The sequence below is a fragment of the Phalangium opilio genome, unplaced genomic scaffold (assembly GCF_054372755.1).
Source record: "Phalangium opilio isolate 3A_F unplaced genomic scaffold, DU_Popi_V2 ptg000101l_1, whole genome shotgun sequence".
Taxonomy (NCBI): Eukaryota; Metazoa; Arthropoda; class Arachnida; order Opiliones; family Phalangiidae; genus Phalangium; species Phalangium opilio.
Window position 1 is genome coordinate 4,846,582 of NW_028324204.1, and position 22,506 is coordinate 4,869,087.

Genomic DNA, 22,506 nt, shown 5'->3' on the forward strand with positions numbered 1-22,506 from the left:
CCCAACGATGGATAATGGGCGTTCGATAAACCAACATGTTCGGACAGGTAACGCGCCGATTGGCTGCACCAGGCGCCCTGCCACGTCAGCGTTACCTCCCGAAAATCAACAGATGTTTTTGTGGTTAGAGCGCAGATCTGGTCGCGCAAAGGAGACGAACGGCGGTACTTATCCATCATTAGCTCGTGAGCCCGATTATGGTTGGCGGCATCGGCAACTACCTGGACATCCAGGCAGATGGCTTTGGGTCGATCTCTCGCAGCGAGAACGATGTCTCGCTTAAGAATGGAGCCATCCACACCTGGAAGGCGGAAGCCAGCGCGGCAATGGGTAGGGCCAGATTGCCCTCTAGTCGTGCGCGCTCCGGTAGGCAAAGAATTAATCCTTAGCTTTAAGGCCTGGATTTATTCGTTCCCACTCATGTTACCCCCGCCACTGGTGATACAAGAATTAGAAGATGGCACCTCTTGGCAGTAGCGGAGGCCTTAACCATCAACGGACCGATATAAGAGTTCGGATCATCGACTGTCGAGAGCCGCTTTTGATTGAATAGGGACCCCCTTATCCAGGGTCATCCGCTAGATTCTACGAAAATGGGTTTGAAAGAACCTAGAATTTGTTATCCCACTCAACGCAGCATCGTGAGATGTTTGAAGCGATGACAAGCGTGCGAATGTGAGAGAAGGGATCTTCCATCGAAAAGACGGAATACCCAAACCCCCAGACGGACAGGCGCATGAAAGTACGCCAACGGCACATCATTCGTGGGGCATCCGAAACAAAGATCTAACGTGATGTCTGATCTGTGTGTCGAGCTTTTTTAACAAACCGATGGTTACCCTATTAGAAATTCTGACACAAATCCCCAGAAGAAGCATGTAATACCTGGAGTGGTTATAATCTAAATTGTTTTTGTTCACTTCAATATCTCTTATTGCATACTTAAGTGTTTATTTTTAAATTTTAACAACCTTTTGCTTATAAGCTTTTATAAATAACTACGTTCCTTTTTATAGACTACCTAAATTTTTCGATCATATTTTATTTTGAAATTTAAAAATCTATTAATACCAATCTTGTGGAATATCTTAAAGGGATAGAACCAACATTTTCGGTTTAGTATAATCTATCTTTGGTTTTATGTTGAAAATTATTCGTAAAATTATGGGGGAAACTTAAAATGTTAAAAAAAAATTTTAATAGAGATAAACGTGTTTAAAAGGTAATATCCTATTGGATAGAATCCCGTTGGATCGAATTCAAATTTCTAAAATTGTAGCCAAATTTAAAACAATTTATAGCCCAAAGAGCGATTTTCTACTGAATGGGAATATTTAAATGGAAGAGCTTTCGACTGAATGGGATGGGTTTACACATATAAAATCATATCGTTTTCCTTGAGTTGCCGGGCTCCAGTAGCGCAATGGATAAAGTGATTAGGATGATCGAAGAAGTTAAGCAGCATCGAGCGCCGTCAGTACTTGGGAGGGAGATCTCTTAATGGTAAGGTTAGATTACGTTAGGTATGGTTAGGTTAGGGTTAGACAATTTCCAAAAATGGAAGTTATTTTCTGAAATTTATTGAAGAATGTTATTGGTGAACACATATTATTTGCTGCAGTATCAAGAAGTTTAATAAGAAAATCAATTTTATTTTTAGGTTAGGTTAGGTTAGGTTAGGTTAGGTTAGGTTAGGTTAGGTTAGTTTAGGTTAGGTTTGGTTAGGTTTGGTTGGGTTTGGTTAGGTTAGGTTTGGTTTGGTTAGGTTAGGTTAGGTTAGGTCAGGTTAGGTTTGGTTTGGTTAGGTTAGGTTAGGTTTAGTTTGGTTAGGTTAGGTTTGGTTTGGTTAGGTTTGGTTTGGTTTGGTTTGGTTTGGTTTGGTTTGGTTAGGTTAGGTTTGGTTAGGTTAAGTTTGGTTAGGTTAGGTTTGGTTTGGTTAGGTTTGGTTTGGTTAGGTTTGGTTTGGTTAGGTTAGGTTTGGTTAGGTTAGGTTTGGTTAGGGTTTGGTTAGGGTTTGGTTAGGTTTGGTTAGGTTAGGTTAGTAATATTTTATAAATCATTTAACAATGTTACGCCTTTTCCAAAATATTGAAATTTAGCTTCATTGACTTCTCAAATAATATGCCTTTTCCAAAACATTACTGTTATGTTAGATTAGGTTTGGTTAGGTTAGGTTAGGTTAGTAATATTTTATAATTCATTTAACAATGTTACGCCTTTTCCAAAATATTGATGTTTAGCTTCATTGACTTCTCAAATAATATGCCTTTTCCAAAACATTACTTCTATGTTAGGTTAGGTTTGGTTAAATTAGGTTAGTAATAATTTATAAATAATTTAACAATGTTACGCCTTTTCCAAAATATTGAAATTTAGCTTCATTGACTTCTCCAAAAATATGCCTTTTCCAAAACATTACTGTTATATTAGGTTACGTTTGGTTTAGTATTTTCTGCAATAACAAGAAGTTTAATAGGAAAATCAATAGAAAAATAGGATTGAAATGAAAATTCATGATTGGAAAACCGCCCAAATTGCGGTATTCGGTCTAATGGGATTCGGTCGAACGAGACATTCGATCCAATGGGATTCGACCCAATGGTAGACAATCGTTTAAAATTTTGAATTTCTAACGGCTCAATTTGAAGCATCCGCCATTATCTAACCCGTATGTACGGGAAATTCATATGATTGGTTTGCCAGTGGAACAGGAGGTTTCGGGTAGTAGTAGGCTGTATAGTAGGAAAAACCGAAAACGTCGTCTGCTACAATAAATTCGGCGAATTTCGCGAAATCAAATTAGAGTCTCAGACTAGCTATGTCAGATTTAGAAGCAAGTGATGTTGAGTCAGAAAATGAAAGTAGCACTGACTCGGACAGTGAATACGAGTCAATGAATAGCTTAGATTCAGAAGAATCCTTTGTGATAAATAAATCTAATGAAGATGCATATTCAAACTCGGATGAAGGGGAAGAATTCGGCCTTCAGCCTTATCAGTTTGAACCTCTACTACCAGTTGCAGAAAATGTTGCTAATGTCCGATTGGGAGATATTCCAATGGAACAAGATCACCCTCGATTGCAAAACACTAATTGGTACGTCTCAAGATTGTGAAAATCTGTTTTAAGCCAGAAATTATGGTGTCATTTTACAGGTGTAATTGCGGTTATTGTTTTGTGATGCCTTCTGCCGAAGAAAGTTTCTGTTGTAGAGACGAAAAGCATCCGAATCAAAGATTAATTGCAGAAATTGGCCCTTTAAATTGTGTAATAGAGACAGATACTTTCCATGACATTATGCGACGAAATATTTTAGATATTTTGTTTCATGAATTTCGGGAAAATAATTTTGTTCCAGCTGAGGATGAAATTAATCAGTAAAAATAAAACATTCAATAATTTAGTTGAAGAAATTAAATGGATGACTCCCAAAACAAACCGCTAGTGGGCAAAATATGCCTGCTAAATAAAGGGGTTTTGTTTTCTTTAAACAAGAAATATAATTATTTCTTATGATAATTTTCATTTCTAGAGTGTATAGATATTTAATTAATCGACTCTATACTCGTTGGATACACCGAGTTTTGGGAAGACGAGTAAGAAGACCAATTCCGAGTTGTGCTGTTTCGCGTATAAGAAGGGAATATCCCTCAGATGATTAAAGGGGGTTCTCGGAACCAGGCCCAAGATAAAGTTAAAAATGTATTTTCATTCGAATGCATTTTGTTATAATATTTATTTTTTATTTAATCATATTAAAATCATATTTAAAAAAAAACGTTTCAATGCGAAAATCTCCTCTTCGTTTTATATTTTTCTACCGCTTCTTGCTTATCAGGATGTTCAGACTGAGCGGATAACAGCATGGGTGTCGTAGACCTAGTACTATTACTGTCAGCAAGAGCTTTATTGTACGATTTTTTGCATTTTTCCACCAGGTTTTGCATTAATGTTCCCACATATTCTATAACAATTGGTTTTTAATTTTTCTTCATGCAAGATGTATACCATATGTCGATGCTTGCATTATGGGTTTAACCGAGTACTCTCCTTTTTTAGCTTTTGGGAAATAAACATTCCATCTTAATTTCCCATCTTTGGTCTTAGCTTGAATCTTCTCCAAATTTTCATTGAAGTGAAGCGCTGCCAAAAACATCCTACAGATAATATAATTTTTATTTGTTTATTCGTTATTATAGCATTTCTTTATTAGTAATAAACCTCTCTTCCATGCCATTGTATGAGTAGTGAGTATTTTTCGGAGCAAAATGTATAAGTACTGAATTATATGCTTCAACGCTGGACGTTTGAGTTTCAGGAGAGATTTGTAGAACATGCTTTTCATACCCACTAATAATTTTTTTTTAATTTCTCGAAGACTGGAGTTCCTATACATAGAAAATTTATTGATTTGCTTCCATTATTGATAGTATAATGCGAAAACCGAAAACCTTTACTTACCTAGGGTCAGCCATTCTCTTTCTTTCCCGTCCAAGGCGAAGTCGCCATGTTTACATTTGAGAAACGGTTTTCCGTGACCTTGGTGAATGTTGGCAATGTGACGAAGCACTGACATGAATTTTGCTTTAATTATGTTGGGTTTCCCGCTACTAGAGGTCGCGCTCCAATACATATGATTCTGGATGCTTTTGTTCCAGTCATTTAGAAGTGAACATTCCTTAATTTTGGCGGCGGCATTAATCTTCTTCTTCAAAGCTACTCAAGTTGGAATAATACACTTTAGACAAGCCTTCGTCATTAAATGATGTTCTCACATTTCACCATGTGCCAACAGTCAAAGAAATGCTTTATTTTGGGATGGAATTTCTTGAGGTATGATCTGACTTCAACATGCCTATCAGTAACTATGGAAGCGATTTTCAAGCCACATTCAATTATATATTTTATTCCACGCTTCAAACCCTCGAGTTCCATTGCCACGCTGTTATTTTACTTCAGTGCTCTAAGTTATGAAAGAAATTAACTTCCTGTTTACCAGTATGTTTTACTACCCATGAGCCGTACTTGAATTAGAACCAAGTGAATAACTTTTCTTATTTGGCTTTCAAAAAAAAACGTAGGTTCCGTATTTGGCACTGAAACCTGGCGAATCAGATCTCGCGTCTCCACCGAGCTTTAGGTTCTTTTTTTTTAGCAAGTTAAATAATCGAACTTGCTCCTCCTGCCAAACCTAGTTTCGTTAAAAACGTTAAGCAAAATACCAAAAGCTTTAAGGTGAAGCCTCATAGACTTCAAGATTTTCAAATGTCCATAACTCGGGTTATGCGCATCACAGCTTCATCTGGTTTTGTTTTTAATAATTTAGAATGACTTTGCTTGGGCATCATGGAGTTCCAACTGTTATAGCTAATTTATTTACTTTTAAACACGAAGCCAGGAGTGAAAACATCCTTTGGGAAAATTAAATAAAATAGCTGTCACAGTTGGTACTCCATGACGCCCTAACAAAGTCATTCTAAATTTTTTAAAACAAAACTAGATAAACTTCGATGCGTATAACGGAACCCAAGTTGTGGACGGTTGAAAATCTTGAAATCTATGCGGCCTCGACTTATTTAAGAGAATTATTTTTTACTTCTCGAATTGTTTGAAATAAGTAACTTCGCTGGATTCGGAAAAATGTAGTACGACTGATGCACTCAATGCCAGCAAATTTGAACATTCGTAGGGCTGGTGTGGGGTTTAGGCCAGAAATTAAGATTGATGCGGCAATGAGAATGTTTCCCATAGGCTTTTGACCTAACATGGGTTAACTTTTCCACGCGAATTTGTGCCCTTTCTCACAAACGGCTTGTATTTGTCAACAAAGAGCCCCAGGTGCTGGTAGTCACTTTGCACGGCAATAAGCACCGGAAACAAAAGTGAAAAAGCTGGAGAATTGCGCTTTCAAACACTATAAATTTTTTCTCTTTCATAACCATATTGGAATCCAGATTGAACCTCAAAACCCTTAAAATAATACAAAATGAAACTTATTGCAATTAGATTTAATAATTAAATCAGTACCCCTGTAACTTACTCCTCTATATCATCTTCTGGCAATTCAGAAGGCGTGTACCTTTGGTCTAAAGGATTGAGGGTTTCACCTTCATCTGGTTCGCTACCTAAGAAGCTCTTTTCATCTAGACTCATTTCAAATTCCTCAGTTTCAGGCCTTGGAAAATGTTTCTGACAAGATTGATCTTGTAATACTACTGGATTACTCTGCGGTTCAGTTTGACACTCTAAACAAAATGTAAATTGCAAAAAAAGAGGAAATTGTTCCATATGCACATTTTAATGTAAATTAATGCTAATTTAAATGTTAGTATACCAAGAGTGACAGTTCTTTTAATTGGAGTTTGAGTTTGGGAATCTACAGCGAAACCCATTACTTTTGCGGGTAGTTTGAATGAAAGCGCTTCGAGCACTAACACTTTCCTAAGAGGATTTTTAACAATTAAACATATATTATGAGGTAAAATGACATTTACCTTACCATTGTTCGGCGTTTTCTTTCCGGGTTTAAACTTGGGTCTTTAAAAGAAGGAGAAGAAAGATTTAAATGTCGCATAGGCGGTATTTGTTGGCATTCAGAATCAGAAGCTTGAAAAATTGATGGAACCGATCCTTTTAAATTTTAATAACAAATTGGACCTCATATCTGGGAGTGAGCTACACGAGGCTTTCAACTTTTCCATAACTTCCGGTACTCTCTCAAAACACTGATTAGTGAAATGAGTAGAACAAATACTCATATACTTTTTGAAAACAAAGCTTGGCGCATGTCGCTTTATTTGAATTATCCACTTTTCTTTCAGGCTCGGATCACTTGGGAAACCGTGAAACGTTAACGAATTATCTCTGTCATCATTAAAACACCCAGGCACTACGCGTTTTGATGTAGTTGCTTCATGAAAAGGCTTAGTAGCCATTGATGTTTTTTAGCAAATTAACTATAATTAAAATAAACTATAACCTAACATACGGTCAATGCAAGAGTAGAATAGTCTTAAATTATGTTTACCACCCTCAAAACGTATCCAAGCACAAAAATGATAGAGAAATCTTTCGGAAAAACTTTTAATACGCGTCACTTCTCATTTAAGGAAGCCATGTTTTTAGAGTTGACTACGATTGGTATAATATCTACTATTAGTAGCAAAAACCCCAAGACGTCTGGGAGAGGGTGGGATTGTATTAAAAAGAAACGTCATTTTGACGCAAATCTGAGCTTCCGTATTATTCCAGCAGGTGTCAGAAAGATCAAAAATTCAAACATAAGGCTCGAAAATTGAAACTTTCATTAGTGTTTTTAAATTATTAATTCACCAAGGATATAGTAATATATATATATTCAGAATCCTCATTTCTTATTCCATCAAAATAAGGTAAATTTCGGAGAAATTAATGAATGTGCAAATGTTGGTTCTATCCCTTTAATAGAAAAGAACTAGATTTTATAGAAGATGGAGGAACTTTAACTGTTTTGTCATTCTTCAATTAAAACTAATAATGTTAAAACGACCGTTTCAGCTTGCATATTAAACAATCATGTAATCAATGTAATTTCTTCCCTGTTCGAAGGAATTTGAATCAAAAATAATTACTATTACAGTTAAATATAATTAAAATAATTATTATTACAGATAAATATCTTCAAAATCATACAGATTGCATTTCCTAGTAATAAACTTAAATAATTTAATTGAAATCTTTAAGTCAATTATATAGAAAAAATGTTGCTAAAAGGTAGTGTTTATTAGAAATAATTTATTGGTCGCTAAAAATCTGCCTAATGTACAGTCCCCGACAAAAGTTTCTGGACATTTTCATTTGGCTGCCATTTTGTTCCTATTTGAGCTAGAGTAACAAAATAGGACTTTCTAGATAGGTTGCCTTCTCAAGATTATTTTAAAATTACAAATGACACTGTGGCGCTAATAGGGCGTTAGCCATAGCGGAAATAGTAAAGCCCCCCGATAATGACGTTACGAAATAATGCTTCAAATGGATCAATAATTCTATCGTTGCACGCGTCTTGTCACGTAGAATCCGAAACTGTTTTCAAATTGTAAATCGGTTCAGAAAATCAAAAGTTATGACAAAAAACGTGACGTTCAAAACAATAGCAAATAAGCCTAACGATTATTTATTTGTTCTATATCAACTTAGCTCAGTAGTAAAACATTACGATTAGAAAAACAAGATGTTCCAACCCAAGAATTTTTAGTTCCACACTGACATATGAGAAATGGGAACTTATGAATTAGACTCAGTCTTCGGAAATGGAGGATTGTTGGTGGCGGTTTGTAAACGTCTAAATATTTAGAGATTTGGATATGTTTAAAGATTTTTTATAATTTACTAGTTGCTTATACAGTGGGTGGATATTTAGGGATAATTCTTTTGACGGATATTTTACGGCAGACGGCGTTATGTGTTGAATTGGTATTAAAAGTTGAACGAGCCGCGGTATTGGATGATGGACAGTGTTTCAAGAATATACTTTGAGATGGTTTAAGGAGCAAAATAGGTGGCATGACTAAAATACAGGTGTAACAGAACTTATTTGACGTTCGGTAATCAATTTTTGGACGCCTGAGAATTGGATGTTGAGAAATGCTCTGAAAATAATATTGTGGGAATAATATTTCGACGGCAAATTCATGAGGATGGTTGAGAAGACATATTGTTCAATTCAAAGTGGATGAGAATGGTTTGAATTATAATAATATATATATATATATATATATACAGGTTAAATTATACGCAAGTTCTTATGACATGAAAATATTTTACGACGTGGATAATTTTAACGTATTTCCTGCTTTCTCGGCTTTATTCTGCATGTTTTCTTATTCCCAGCACATTTTAAACGTGATAACTATCCCTTTAAACTTTACTTAAGAATTTGGTTTTTTGAAAATTATGGCTGTTTTTGGAACATAGAGCAAAAAAGAGAGAGAGGCCCTACAAACGATAAAAAGCACAGCGTTTGCAATTGTGTCGTGTTTCAGCGTATGAAGGTTGCTCTATATATTTTTTAGCTTAGAGTAGAGCAGTTTCAATGATCATCGGAAAACAATCAGACTCAATAGCCCATACTTTTCCTGCTATAATATAGTCGGTAAGCGCCTTGGTTTGTGACATTGAGAATTTAGTATCTCAATTTTTCTATCGTTAATTTGGCAAAAAATAAATTGAGTCTGCTTCCATTATTAACCTTGACTATTTCCCCTAAAATAATTTGATATTATTCTTTTGTAGTTTAAAGTTTACGTTTCATAATCTATATGGATAGAGGGACACTTAGATTTACACAATAATCTAAGACGCCTTGGATTTTTTACTTGAAATGAGAAATTTAACGGGCGCCCATGTATAGAGTTAAATACCATTTTCTTGCCCTGTCAAAGGTTGAAGCTTCTCCAAGGTTGTTCGGATAGAAATTTTATTTTATTTATGTATTTTTTCGCAGATGAAGTTTTACTGAAATTATATCATGAATATTTAGAAAAGAATTCATCTTGAATATTTAGGAGAATTCCAACTTGAATATTTAGAATTAAAAATCTATCTTGAATCTTTAGTATTAACAGAGTAGAAAAAAAACAACCGGCGTTGCCCATCGAGATATATTATTACATTTCAGGCCGCCATTTTTAACGAAGGTGGAAAATCGAGCTTCAAAAGACATGAAGTCAGTCTTACGGAAATTGGGAACCAGTGTTTTAAATGTTATAGATTCGGTTGAAACACGTAGACGCCGCCATTTTTCAAGATGATGAGGAATTGGAAAAATCTAAGAGCCCGCCTACTGCCTTTGAGTACTGTCCCTGCAAAATTTCATACCTCTAGACAAAGCTGTTTGGACTAGGAGTAGAATATCAGTCAAATTGTAACTATAGATGTTAAGCATACAAGTTACTGAGGTTTACGTAGGCGTCCTTGTGATTTAAATTAAAATTTCGAGTTTAAAATTGAACTTGTTGTCTTAGATTAGTGGTGTCTTTCAAGTTTGAGTAATAAATGGTTTAGAGAACACTTTAGGACACGGGTTTGATTTGTTGGTTTTCGAGTATTGTTTCCGGTTGTAGTATACTTTTGACGGTTTATTTACTGTTCTAAAAACGCGATAGAGGTTTGCGTGCAGTTCAATGTCGCCATTTCGGTTATTGGAAGTAATTAGGTTTTAAATAACATCACAGGACAACTTGTGTAATGAATTTTAAAAGAACTATACGATCATATTTAATGCTTTTTTTTATTAAAACTTGATCAATGAAAAAACAGTTGACATCGCCAGTTATCATTTCAGTATTTACATGTGTGGACACCTTTCCACTAAAACCAATAATTATCCGTTAGAAATAGTTCCTACGATATTTATAATACAAGATTTTAAGAAAATTTTAATCAAATCTAATATTAGATCTAAACATACTCTAAAAAAATTACACAAAACCAGTTAAAGTTTTTACATGACGAAGTTAACGGTATAATAATGTGACCAATATCCCTGGTTTTCGTAAACCTCCCGAACTCTACCAGGCATTGAATGATGATACGCCTGGAATAGTTCCACGTTCAACTTGAGATCGCGCCAAGCATTCTGTACCGCTTCCAACAACTCAGCAGCGTTCCTGACGTTGACATGGTCAACTTTCCGAACCATCTCTGCCCACAGGTTTTCGATTGGGTTCAGGTCACAGCCTTTTGAAGGCCAATTCATCACCTTCATGAGAAATTAACGGTTGCAACGTAAAAATAGAGATTAAATCAGTCTAATGAATTACATTGTTAACTACAGTGACAAGATATTTACCGTAAAACCATGAACCGCACTAAAGGTGCGTTTTCAAAGGCGCGTGTTGAGGGTAAAAATCGAGCGGGTGCGAGAAAAAATTAAAAATTCTCGCACCCGCTCCGCGAGCAACCGTTTTCATTAAAGCGATATTTTTTGCGGGTGCGAGTAAAAACCGCGAGCGGGGAAAAAAATCGCTACCCGCTCCGATCAGATTCAATTAGATATTCTCGCTAAGCGTTTTTCTTTCTCGCTTAATGTTTGTGATGTCATATTTTTCATAGCCAATAGGAGCGTCGAAAACTTCGGCGCGTGTTTTAAGTGCAGCGCGAGACTTAAAAGTCTTACGTTTTAAGCCTAATTATTCCGAGTTTTAAAAGTGAATATAAAAATGGGTAAACAATTAATTATATGACTAATTCGAGCTGAGAATAAAGGAGTTTTAGATGAAAAGAAAGAAAAATTGATAGATTTAGTTAGAAAAAAGAGACATTATATGGAGCTTATGGACACAGATTTAAAGAGAATAAATGGATGGATGAAGCGACGAAAATGGAGATGAATAGTAGGTTTTTTTGTGATATAGGTGTTTTTCTTCAGCTAAAATGTTTACTATTTAGAAAACGAATGTAAAACATTTACTGAAAAATTAGGCTTAACGATCTCTCTGTGCACGTTTATCGCGCACATGAAAACGGTTTGCAAAAAAGTATCGCTAGCGCAAGCGATAGCGAGAAAAAGAAAATTTCTTAGCGAGAAAAAAAATCGCGTGGTCCGCTTCTCGCTAAAAAATATCCTCAACACGCGCCTTTGAAAACCCCCCTTACGCCTTTCCAGAGCTTGAGTGGTCACTCTTGCCGTGTGGATCGGAGCTCGGTCGTGCATAAACGTGAAGTTCCCGTCGGGGAACCTTTCCAATATGCTAGGAAAGCAATCGTTCTCCAGGAGTTGGACATATCGTTGGGCATTGTTCCGTCCTTCGATATGAACCAAACACCCGGAATTCGTTGCCGATAGCCAGCCCCAAACGTTGATCGAGAAACGGCCGCTGCGTTGGACCTCGGCGATGTAAGGCTCATTGTAGCGCGTGCAGGCAGGTCTCCTCACCCATATCTTTATAACATTAAAGAAATATAAATATTTGAATACTCAAGTTTTCTGAAAATTATATTAATAGACTATGTTGATCTTATCCTGTCATTCATCTCATTGCTTCCTCTCAATAAATGAAATTACCTGCCCATTATGTCCGACGACGAAACTTTTCTCGTCCGTGAAAACTACTCTTTCCCACTGCTCTAGTGTCCAATTTAAATGTAAACGTGAAAATTCCAGCCTCCCTCGTCGGTTCATGGCGCTCATTTTTTCTTTATTACACGCGATCCTTCCATGAAGGCCTTGACTTGCCAAGGCTCTTCGTACGGTCCTCACACTTGTCTGCAGCGCAAGTTCCGTTCTAACGAGCCGCGCTGTTAGAAATGGCTGTGCCCTGCTTGTCCTACCAATTAGTCGAACTTCTCTATTAGTTAAAGCCCTTGGTCGTCCTCCTCTTTGCCTATCAGCTCCACCGTTAAACTCGTTATTTCTGTCACGGTCAATCCAAGTAGCCACTGTCGTAGGTGAAACATTTAATTGCCGAGCGATTTCGCGATTAAAAAACCTTGCTCATGAAGTTCAACAATTTGACGACGAATTAATACTCTATCAGCCATTTTACTTGTTCGGAGAATATAAAAATTAAGTGATAAAAAGAGTGGTTTGCGGTCTCTTTTATATAGTAAGCGTGAATAGGTGAAAATATGTTTTCGTCGAGTGGAAGGTAAAAATTAGTTTTTGGTTGAAAATAGATATTCTTAAAAAATTAATTTAACGATGGAGGTGATAGGCAAAGAATAGGACGACCAAAGATTTGACCTACAGAGAAGTTTTTTAAGCGTGATACTTGTGAGCAACTTCATATAAGTTTAAAACCGTAAGATGAACTTTGGTGAGACAGGGTCTTTTTGAATGCTTCGCGTGGCACTTAAGAAACGTGAAGTTTCTTTTCTCTAAAAGTCTAAAGAGGCTTCAATTTGGAACAGAGCAGGGCTGTTGATTATTTTGATTTTTTCAAATAAAACAAAAAAAGCTATTTTTTATTTAAATCGATTTATTTGATTTTTCTTGAACTACTAGATAGTAAATTACCAACATGAAAAGTCTTGAGTCAAAACTAACCAAAAAGAAAATGATCATGACATTTAAGCGGCTATTGGATATTGTTGCTATTGAAATGCTTGTATAAAAAGACTAGCTTGACCGTTATTTCATTTCTTAGCCTATCCAGCAAGACAAACTGAAGTTCTGGGAAAAACTTAAACTGAAATTTAACAACACTATGATTCATTTTAATTATAGGTCTTTTCTAGTTAAGTTTCTTCTCGAGTTTCTTAACCTACTTCTTGGAATCTTAGAAAACATTTTTTAAAAATAAAAATATATTCTTGATTTGAATCAAATAATTTTTTTAAAAAAATCGCTTGATTTAAATCAAACAACCCTGGAACAGAGCACACAATTTAGACACTCGAGCAGTTAGAATGTGTAGTCTTTACGAATGATAAACGTTTCATCGTCGGACACGATGGCCAGATAATTTTTTAGAGGATGGATGTGCACCAATTTATGCCCATCCACTCGAAAGGCTTAATGTGGTTTAGTAGGGTAAAAGTCTTAAAACGGAAGTTAAAGAATGCCATTTTTTACAACTCAACTTTCATAATTTCTCTATTAGGTGATGAAATGATCTTCAAAAAGCTGCGATATCAAATTATGAATGGTTTTAGCATTTTTAAAATATTATAATTTTTACTAAGCGCTATTTTAGAGGAAACCTTTTCGTATATTTCTATGTAAATATTGTAGTAATATTGTAAAATATAATGTTTACCAAAGGTTCTACCGCTAAAAATTTTAAAAATCAATTTCTATTTATGTAAAAAGGCGGATCTCATGGCGAATTCCACTGGGTCCTCCCGGAGCGCTCCCATGGAGCAATAAACATGGGAGGAGTAGTTGCCGGATCGTTAAAGACTGTTTTTCCGTAATTAGGGTCTCTCATTTTTATTGCTCCATGGGAGCGCTCCGGGAGGACCCAGTGGAATTCGCCATCAGTCTGTTTTTCCTTCCAAGGGTTTTTATCCTACTGGGTACCATAGTAGCATGGATAAAGAATTCGCGTGAGGAAATTTGTATTCACGCTATAGGATAGGCAACTCCCCTATTTCTGACGACAGCTTATTCTGTATAATCTGATTCAGCTTGGGTTGTCAGCACGCGCAAAGCTGGGTCTCTATGTAACGTAGCTTTGTTCGTGATGACAAGAGACGAAGAAAATAATAATTCTCTGGATTTAAAATATCCGAGAGTTTTAGCTCAAATGTATGGGCGGAAATTCTAGTAGGCTTCGAAAAAAGTTGAAGTGCCTCGACTGTCGAGTGTCGACTTCATAGTCGAGCCAGTGACTTTTAAAATTTCAAGTAATACTAATTTAGACTATTACAGAAGGATGTTAGAGTTAGTATTATAAATATTTATTACGTTTCTAAATCTTTTGGGAATCTAAAGAAATAATTTTCGCTATTTTTAATAGCACAACGTTCCTTGATAATGTTTGAAGGACCCACCAATTGAATACATACGACTATGCACGTATTTGAAACTAAAGCCTACAGGTCCGTGCATTTGAGATAAAAATCTCGCGGATATTTATAATCCTTTTTTTTCTTCGTCTCTTGTCAGCACGCACAAAGCTACATAACATAGAGACCTAGCTTTGCGCGTGCTAACAACCGAAGCTGAAAATAGAGTATATACATAATAAGCTGCTGTCGGAGATAGGGGAGTTGCCTATCCTATAGCGTGAAAACAAATTTCCTCGCGCGCATTCTTTATCCAAAACAGAAGGTTGAAATTTGGCAAAGAGTTTCCTGAGACCCCGTGAATGGTATCCGTAATTCTAAAACTCCCACAAGTGTTCTTTCAGTGGTTGAACTTATTTTTTCCCTTGAAATGAATGAAAGTCAACGAATTAATTAGAAATAGTCCAATGCCTGATCTATTGCACTACCGGATTGTTGAAGTGTTTCGGATTATATTGATATAGTATTTTTTCTATGATGGGGATAATTATCGGGGGATTTTTCACTTTTCTCGGATAGGGTTAACAACCGAGGATTTTGTCTGGGGATGGCGGATTTTGTACAAAATCAGTAATGGGAGATTATGCCTGGGGTTCTTTGTCTTGGAAGTGTTTAGTCCGTATACCCATGTGAATCGATAAAACCTAAAAGGTATTTTTCAGTTCTTATATGTAAATCGAGATATTGAACAGGGTTTGAACACACTCCTGCTGTTTATACGTCAATCAATTGTATATCGCGGTTTTTGCATAAGTAAATAAACTGTCGTAAGTATACCAATACAGAAATTAGTACTGGAAGACCAATAAATCAAACCCGTGTTCTACAATGCCCTCTATACCATTTGTTACTCAAATTTCAAAGACACCACTAATCTAAGACATCGAGTTTTTTTTACATTGGGAATGTCAATTTAAATCTTAACCACGTCTAGGAAAGGTCAGACACTTTTAGGCTTAACATCTATAAAACCATTCGTTATAATTTGAAAATATTCATGATACATTTTTTCTCTATATATTCATGGAGAATTTTTTTTCAAATATTCTAGATGGATTTTTCTAAATATTCATGATAGATTTTTTCTTAGTTATCATGATTGATTTTTCTAAATTTTCATGATTAATTTTTCTAATTTTTCATGATTAAATTCTTGAAAATATTCATGATGAGATTCTTAAAAATGTTCATGATCAAATTTTCAAAAATATTCATGATTAAATTTTTGCAAACATTCATGATAAAATTCCTGGATATTTTCATTAGTGAATAAACGTAAATCGTAACATCATCTCCAACGTAGGCAGGCACTTGTTTACCGTGATTATACACTTTGGCGTGGCTGATGAATTAAGTGATTGCCATGCTGCAAGCTTAAAAAACAAGGCAGCCTACCTACTCGGAAATAAAATACAAAAGGTATTTATTTCTCGTTTCATGGAGCCCAGCCCCTATTATTATTATTATTATTATTATGATGTTGATGACTGTGTAATTTCCAGTGAACTACTTATATAGTTTTTTATATACACATTAAAAATCCATTTCATTCATTGTTTGAAGACTACTTTTTTAATTACAACGTTCTCTAATTAACCTTAGATTTAACAAAAAATATATGGCATTCTAAAATTTAAAGAGATAGTTGTCTAATTTCAAAAGTGGTGGAAAAATTAAACTTCCAGACAAAAGGAGAAGTATTCGAATATCAATATTTTCATGTCATTAGGACAAGTGAGTCTTTTTAATTTAAATAATATAATAATTCGAACCATTATCTTCGGAGATTACCATCCATTTCACAATGAGGATTAATATTGGCATCCTTCTTCAAGAATTCGTCGTTGTTACATTCTTCTCTAATTCATGTCATCGTGAATCTTCATTCCCGATTCTCCGCTACATTTCCATGGTAGACACGTCACCTATTCTGCAAACTGGAGTTCTGCCACGATATTTATTCTCCAAGCACTCAAAACATTTCTTAAGAAAATCCAAACCAAACATTTTTATACCGAAAAGACACCCAATCATTATTTACCGAAAAGACACAAAAACATTAATCACCGAAAACCCACCTAGAGCTCGGCATTTTCGATCAATTATCCACAAATTGGTGGATAACCGATTATTTATAAACAAATTTGTGGATTATAATACGATTTAACATGTAAGTTCTGTGGATAATTTTCGGGTATGGATAAAGATAAAATAAAGTGGATAATTGATCGAAAATGCCGAGCTCTAAACCCACCCACCCGTAAGCTACACAAAATATTTTTTCTTTAAGAGCTTAAAACATTTACTACAGAAAAGCCACAGAAGAATTCAACCCAAAACGCAAACTTCGCGCATTATAGAATATTTGGAAAATTTTTAATGTCGAAAATCCTTCCACTTTAGCAATCACAACTTGCTTATTATTCCAAATTCACAGACTTAACACTACCCTGCTCACAAATCCAAAATTTCTACTTTCCAAAGCGCCATCCAAAACCTTTATTTCTAAGTTGGAAGCCTATTGTCCTTTTAAAATCGAGACCCTATTGGCAATTAACTAATAAATCGCCACATTACTGAACGTAATTCTTAAAACCTCAGAGTAAAACTATGCTATGGCTTGAACATCCTGTTTTTCTGATCGTAATGTTTTACTACTGAGCTAAGTTGATATAGAACAAATAAATAATCGTTAGGCTTATTTGCTATTGTTTTGAACGTCACGTTTTTTGTCATAACTTTTGATTTTCTGAACCGATTTACAATTTGAAAACAGTTTCGGATTCTACGTGACAAGACGCGTGCAACGATAGAATTATTGATCCATTTGAAGCATTATTTCGTAACGTCATTATCGGGGGGCTTTACTATTTCCGCTATGGCTAACGCCCTATTAGCGCCACAGTGTCATTTGTAATTTTAAAATAATCTTGAGAAGGCAACCTATCTAGAAAGTCCTATTTTGTTACTCTAGCTCAAATAGGAACAAAATGGCAGCCAAATGAAAATGTCCAGAAACTTTTGTCGGGGACTGTACACATAATGTCGGCAACATTTGTTTAAATATTTCCTTCAATTAAATTAATAAATCTAATTGACCTTGGTCTCAGATTTTTTATATGACAGGCTTAATATTATTTAAAAAAAATTTAAGCTATTCCACGTGAAAAATCAAACTTGGCAAATTTTCGCAAGTAAAATACAACTGCTACCTGACTATCAAGGGTTCGCGTCCAATTTTGATTGAAATATAGATTCTTTGAATTTCTATCAATCTGAGTAGTAGGCGCCATCTACCATACATTGTAAAGATAAAGGCAAAAGTAAGTAAAAAATGCCAAATTGTGGAATTTGAAAAAAAAATGTTTTTAGTTTTGAAAACGGTTTTTAATAAAATTTGAATTTTAGATTTAGTCCTTATCTCATTTTCATTGGGAACAATTAATTATTTATCAATTTCCGTTAAAATGTTTAGCTCGGTCACTGCAAAAAAAATATATATATAAATTATTCTTTCAAAACAATGAAATATACTCAATGTCATAAGTAACATAAAACAATAAGTATGACACTTAATTAAATTTGTTAAGGTTGATGCGTTTCCAGGTAAAATCCAGTTTCGAAAAAAAACAATACTTAAAACATGGATACAAACATTCTTTATGAAAACGTGTATTATCAGATTTATATTTATTACCTTACTTATGGTAATTTAATCTATTAATTAGAAATTACGTGTCGCGTCCAATAAAATTATTAACGATGTAGACGAACAAAGAAATTTAAGATACAGGTAAATTGAAAATATTATTTACATGTGTGTTTATTATGAGAAATATAACATACAGGGTGGAAAGCTTAGCCAACAACCTCCTACCTCGTAGGTGTAATGCAGGTTTAAAGGGTAGTGGATTTACAGGCGCTGTTAAGGTAATTAAACGAGTAGTTGAAATATTTCTTATTTGCATATGAAAACTACGAGAAAGCAAAGTGAGTTTGACTGGGCGTTGATAGTCAAGTCAAGTACAGATAATCAAATTTTCACGTTTGAAGACATGATTATAAACCGTGAAGTATTTGAAAAAATTCTTATCATAGTTTTTTCACCATAATTTCATTTTCTCAACATTGTTTGAACATTTATTTTGCTCTGAATGGCGTCTTTAAGAATTTTTATGGAGTACAAGTTTTATACTAGCAAAAACGGATTTATGCAAGAAGAACGTTGAACGTAGCAAATTCCCTACCCATCCTCGACTACTTTGTAAGTTTTGATGGGAGTGGCTTTTAATTTAACTCGCGCTCTCCATCTATCGGCATAACCCTCTTATATTTTAGGCTTTAAATATAGATACTTCATAAGGCAAGTAAATAATAATAATAATTTTTAATTGTCCTAGAATAATAATTATAGTACAAAGAAATAAAAACCAGTACTTAAAGAAAATATTTAAAGAGACATCAATTATATATATTCTTAACTTTGAAACTGAATTCCACTAAATCGGGAGTTATATCGCATTGTTGTCCACTTAACCTTTTTACCACTGGCGCACTTTCGGAAAAAAATTTCTTACCACGAAAATAGAGATAAGAATGACGAGAAATTGCTATATACAAAATTTGTCGGTGGAGTCAAAATATAATCAGACGAAGTTTCTCAATAAAGTATGCGAGGATGGTAACAGAGGCTAAAGCTATGATCCGACGTTCTTAGTACATAAATCCGTTTTTGATACTAGGTACTATTTTAAACTAATATTTGTTATTAGGGGTTTCAAATACTCGGATATCTAAAAAATTGAGCTTGATTAGTTAAAATGTTTACGTTTTAAAGTCGGAAATATTGCGAAGCGGAAAATTAAATAGGCCGCTTTAGTTATTAGTGTAGGTTAATCGTGATCTTTTGTGAGCTATTAACGAGTTTCTGTCCATTCGGCCCGAGATTCGCTCACAACTGGTCTGTATAGAGCGACAGATCGCTCGCTAAATCTGTAAAGACGCTTAGGTGAAAAAGAACAAACTTTTAAGCAGCTCCGGAAATGATGCATATTATATTTCAAGAGCAGTCTGTGAACGATTGCTGGTGGATTAGATTAATCAATAGAGTAAATCGCGACCAGTAAACGATATACGCCATAAGTTGCGTACTCTTTTCTAAAATAGTGGATATGGTCGCTTCCGTTTTTTTGAGGCTGTGGCAACTTGAAATGAAAGTTCCGCTACCAATACGAGAAACGCCAAAGCATTTCCGTAAACCAGAATCTTGAATACAGCCTCCAAGGTTTTCAGGCTAAATCCTTTCACTTCGTCTGGTGGCATTTTCCAGAAAAACTGTCGCAGTTTGTAATTGAATTCGAAATCCATGGAGCCGAGTGGGACAGTTTCAAAGTTATGAGCGCTCCTAATAAAACGTTAAACATTTATTTAAACTATAATAACTGGTGTTTTCACAAGGTGGAACACTTGCAACTCCGTGGAGGAGATTTCGTTTTATGAATTTTCAAAGGGTAATAATACAACTCCAAGGGACGATACGACCTTTTTGTCATTAACTCTAATTCAAAAAGCTGCAACGTAAAGATCTCGAAGATCCGCAACAGATTATAAATAGAAAAAATTCCAAGCCAGAACGCAGCTTTATCAATAATCTTGGTGAAGAATAAATGTAATTAACTCAGCCCAGGAGAGCAGCAAATAGAGACATGTACGAATCAGGTCATATCTAATATACATTACTACAAAAATTTCTTCGTGAAACCGAAACATAAAATAAATAAAAAGTAAGAAATAGGGGTGAAATTGTATATGGGTAGCCCAGAGTTAGAGGTTTGAGGTGTTCAAATCTGCTCACTCTACAGAGAATAAATTCGGCCTTGCCTTAGGCTTTTAATGTTTTATTATCATTTGAGATGAAACATTCGACTCGACCAGAGAGAATTTATAATAGGGAGTAGAAGCTCTTGTCCTTAACAGTGCTAAATACTATGTTGCTCAAACAAGTAGGATGCGACGCTAAAACTGGCCAGGTAAATTTCCGGTCATGTGATGCTCCTTTAATTTTTAAGTTTGTACTCAATCACTGTTGGTTGTACGTGGACAATTTCCTAATAAGGGTGTGCGATTTCGAGTGCGACTGGCGCCATTTCAAGTTATTTTAAATCAGATGTTTCCCTTTCCCTAAAAAGGTAGTGTCCATCTCCCCTAGAGACCCTCCCGCATCATTCTAGAACCGCCCTAGAGGGAGGGGTCACAAACAATTATACTGGCCAGTTTTGTTGATCACGTGATTTATAAGCTAGATAATACTCCTCAGTTTCCACTCCCTATTATAAAGTCTCTCTGATTTGACCCAATGCCTTTAGCCTTCTGACATCAAGTTGTATGATCGAAGTTGTGTTATTATCAAGTGGTATGCATTATTCCTAAATTATATTGATAAAATAAACAAATCTAAAATTTAAAACGATATTCTTAATGCATATACCGGGTTACTATTTTATTGCGTTCAACAACTCACAACGGACGCAGCACTCAGCGTAACGGTGTAAGTATTTTTTATAAAAAAATAATTTACATTTCCAATTTGACGTCACTGTGCTAATCGGATCGTCAACGCCATAAACGGTTTTGTGATTACATTATTTTGTTTCACATCTGTTTTATGACGTCATTTGCAATGGAGACTAAAATTTTGTGGAGGATAATTCATGAAGTATTTCCAAAATTTTCCAAATTTTGAAAGAGCTTTTATTAAAGAAATCAATCTAATTGGCTCTCAAAAATATTTCGCCAAATTCTTTCGAAAGCGAATTTAATTTTAAAGAAATTCGTTAAACATTGGTTCTTTGCGAGCTGTTTGAAAATGATGCAGCAGACGCCATTTGAATCGAAACTCAAGAACGCACCAAAAATGCATTGCAGAAGTTCATGACGTAGTGTTGCCAAAATGAACGAAACTGCTTTTTACCGTTGAGGGTTGTTGAACGTAGCCCTTTATCTTGAAATACCGAATCACTCTAGAGCTAACGATATTGTCATTATCTAAGAGTTTTGACTATTGAGTTACGATTTCAGACTTCTGATATTGAAAATTAGTAATGAAGTGAGAAAACAAGTTATTATTAGTTTCCAGTAGGTCACAAAAATATTGCAACTCACATAATGTTAAACGTTTCACGAAGTTTGTAGTCGTGATCGTCAGCGAAGGGATAGGTCATAACAAACACATACGAATTTGTGTTTAAAGCGGTTTCACTCATGTAGATCTTCCCAAAATTCTTTTGATCTATCTCTCCATCTTTATAAATAATTTTACTCCATGTTAATTTAAACTCACTAAGTTAACGTCGGTAATGAGGATTGAAGAGCTTTTTCGTTATTGGACACACGAATAAGACTACTTAACTAAAAGAAAGTGCTAAAGTACCTTTTTCAAATTTATATGTAAAAGATAAAAGATTTATTTATTTTTCAAATTTGAAATCAAATTATCATCTGTTATATTTACGAATATACGAACAATTAAATTCTCTTATAATACCCTACGTGTTAGACCTGTGTCCAAAAAATTACAAGAGAGGACCATAAAACTATAAACAGTTAGGTGGTACCAGAAGTAGAATAAGAAACTAAAAGTATCGAGGTAAACAAACTCTTCACTAGGCGAAAATGAATATTCTTGATAACACACCACAGGTTGGCCCTATGGTAGCAGTGTCTGAATTTTCCCCCCAAAACGTGAGACGCTCGCGGCAGTAGACGGCCGAACTAGATTCAAGCACCGGCGTCCGTGTTCCGCGGCTTCAGGTTCAGGGGAAGGGGGTAGGAAATATTTTTGCAACTCGACCAATTTTTTTTCTCTCTAGTGTAGGCGCAATGTAAGTGGCATAAAATCCTCAAATTTGTTTCCTAGTGCCAGGATCTATTACCAATTGAGTAATGGCAGTTCTTCGTATGCAAACGTCATACCCTTCTATCTCTTTGCTCAGTGACACCCCCCTACTGGACGCGTGCCGT

At 35.2% G+C, this 22,506-nt stretch overlaps 1 protein-coding gene across 1 annotated transcript; it reads right to left on the bottom strand.

Moving 5' to 3' along the window:
• Positions 1-19,644: 19,644 nt before the first annotated feature.
• On the bottom strand, positions 19,645-21,840 carry LOC149631007 (uncharacterized). Its single transcript, XM_089851206.1, has 2 exons — positions 21,649-21,840; positions 19,645-19,891 (listed from the first exon to the last, which is right to left on the bottom strand). Exons 1-2 carry the CDS (start codon positions 21,747-21,749, stop codon positions 19,645-19,647), a joined length of 348 nt encoding a protein of 115 aa, XP_089707332.1. The 5' UTR covers positions 21,750-21,840.
• Between the last annotated feature and the right edge of the window lie 666 nt (positions 21,841-22,506).

What these genes read in the sequence shown, in the direction of transcription:
- LOC149631007 (XM_089851206.1), bottom strand. Translation starts at nt 21,749, where the DNA reads ATGAGTGAAACCGCTTTAAACACAAATTCGTATGTGTTTGTTATGACC. An exon ending in CGTGAAACGTTTAACATTAT is followed by an intron (nt 19,892 to 21,648) that starts GTGAGTTGCAAT and finishes ACGTTTTATTAG; the next exon opens with GAGCGCTCATAACTTTGAAA.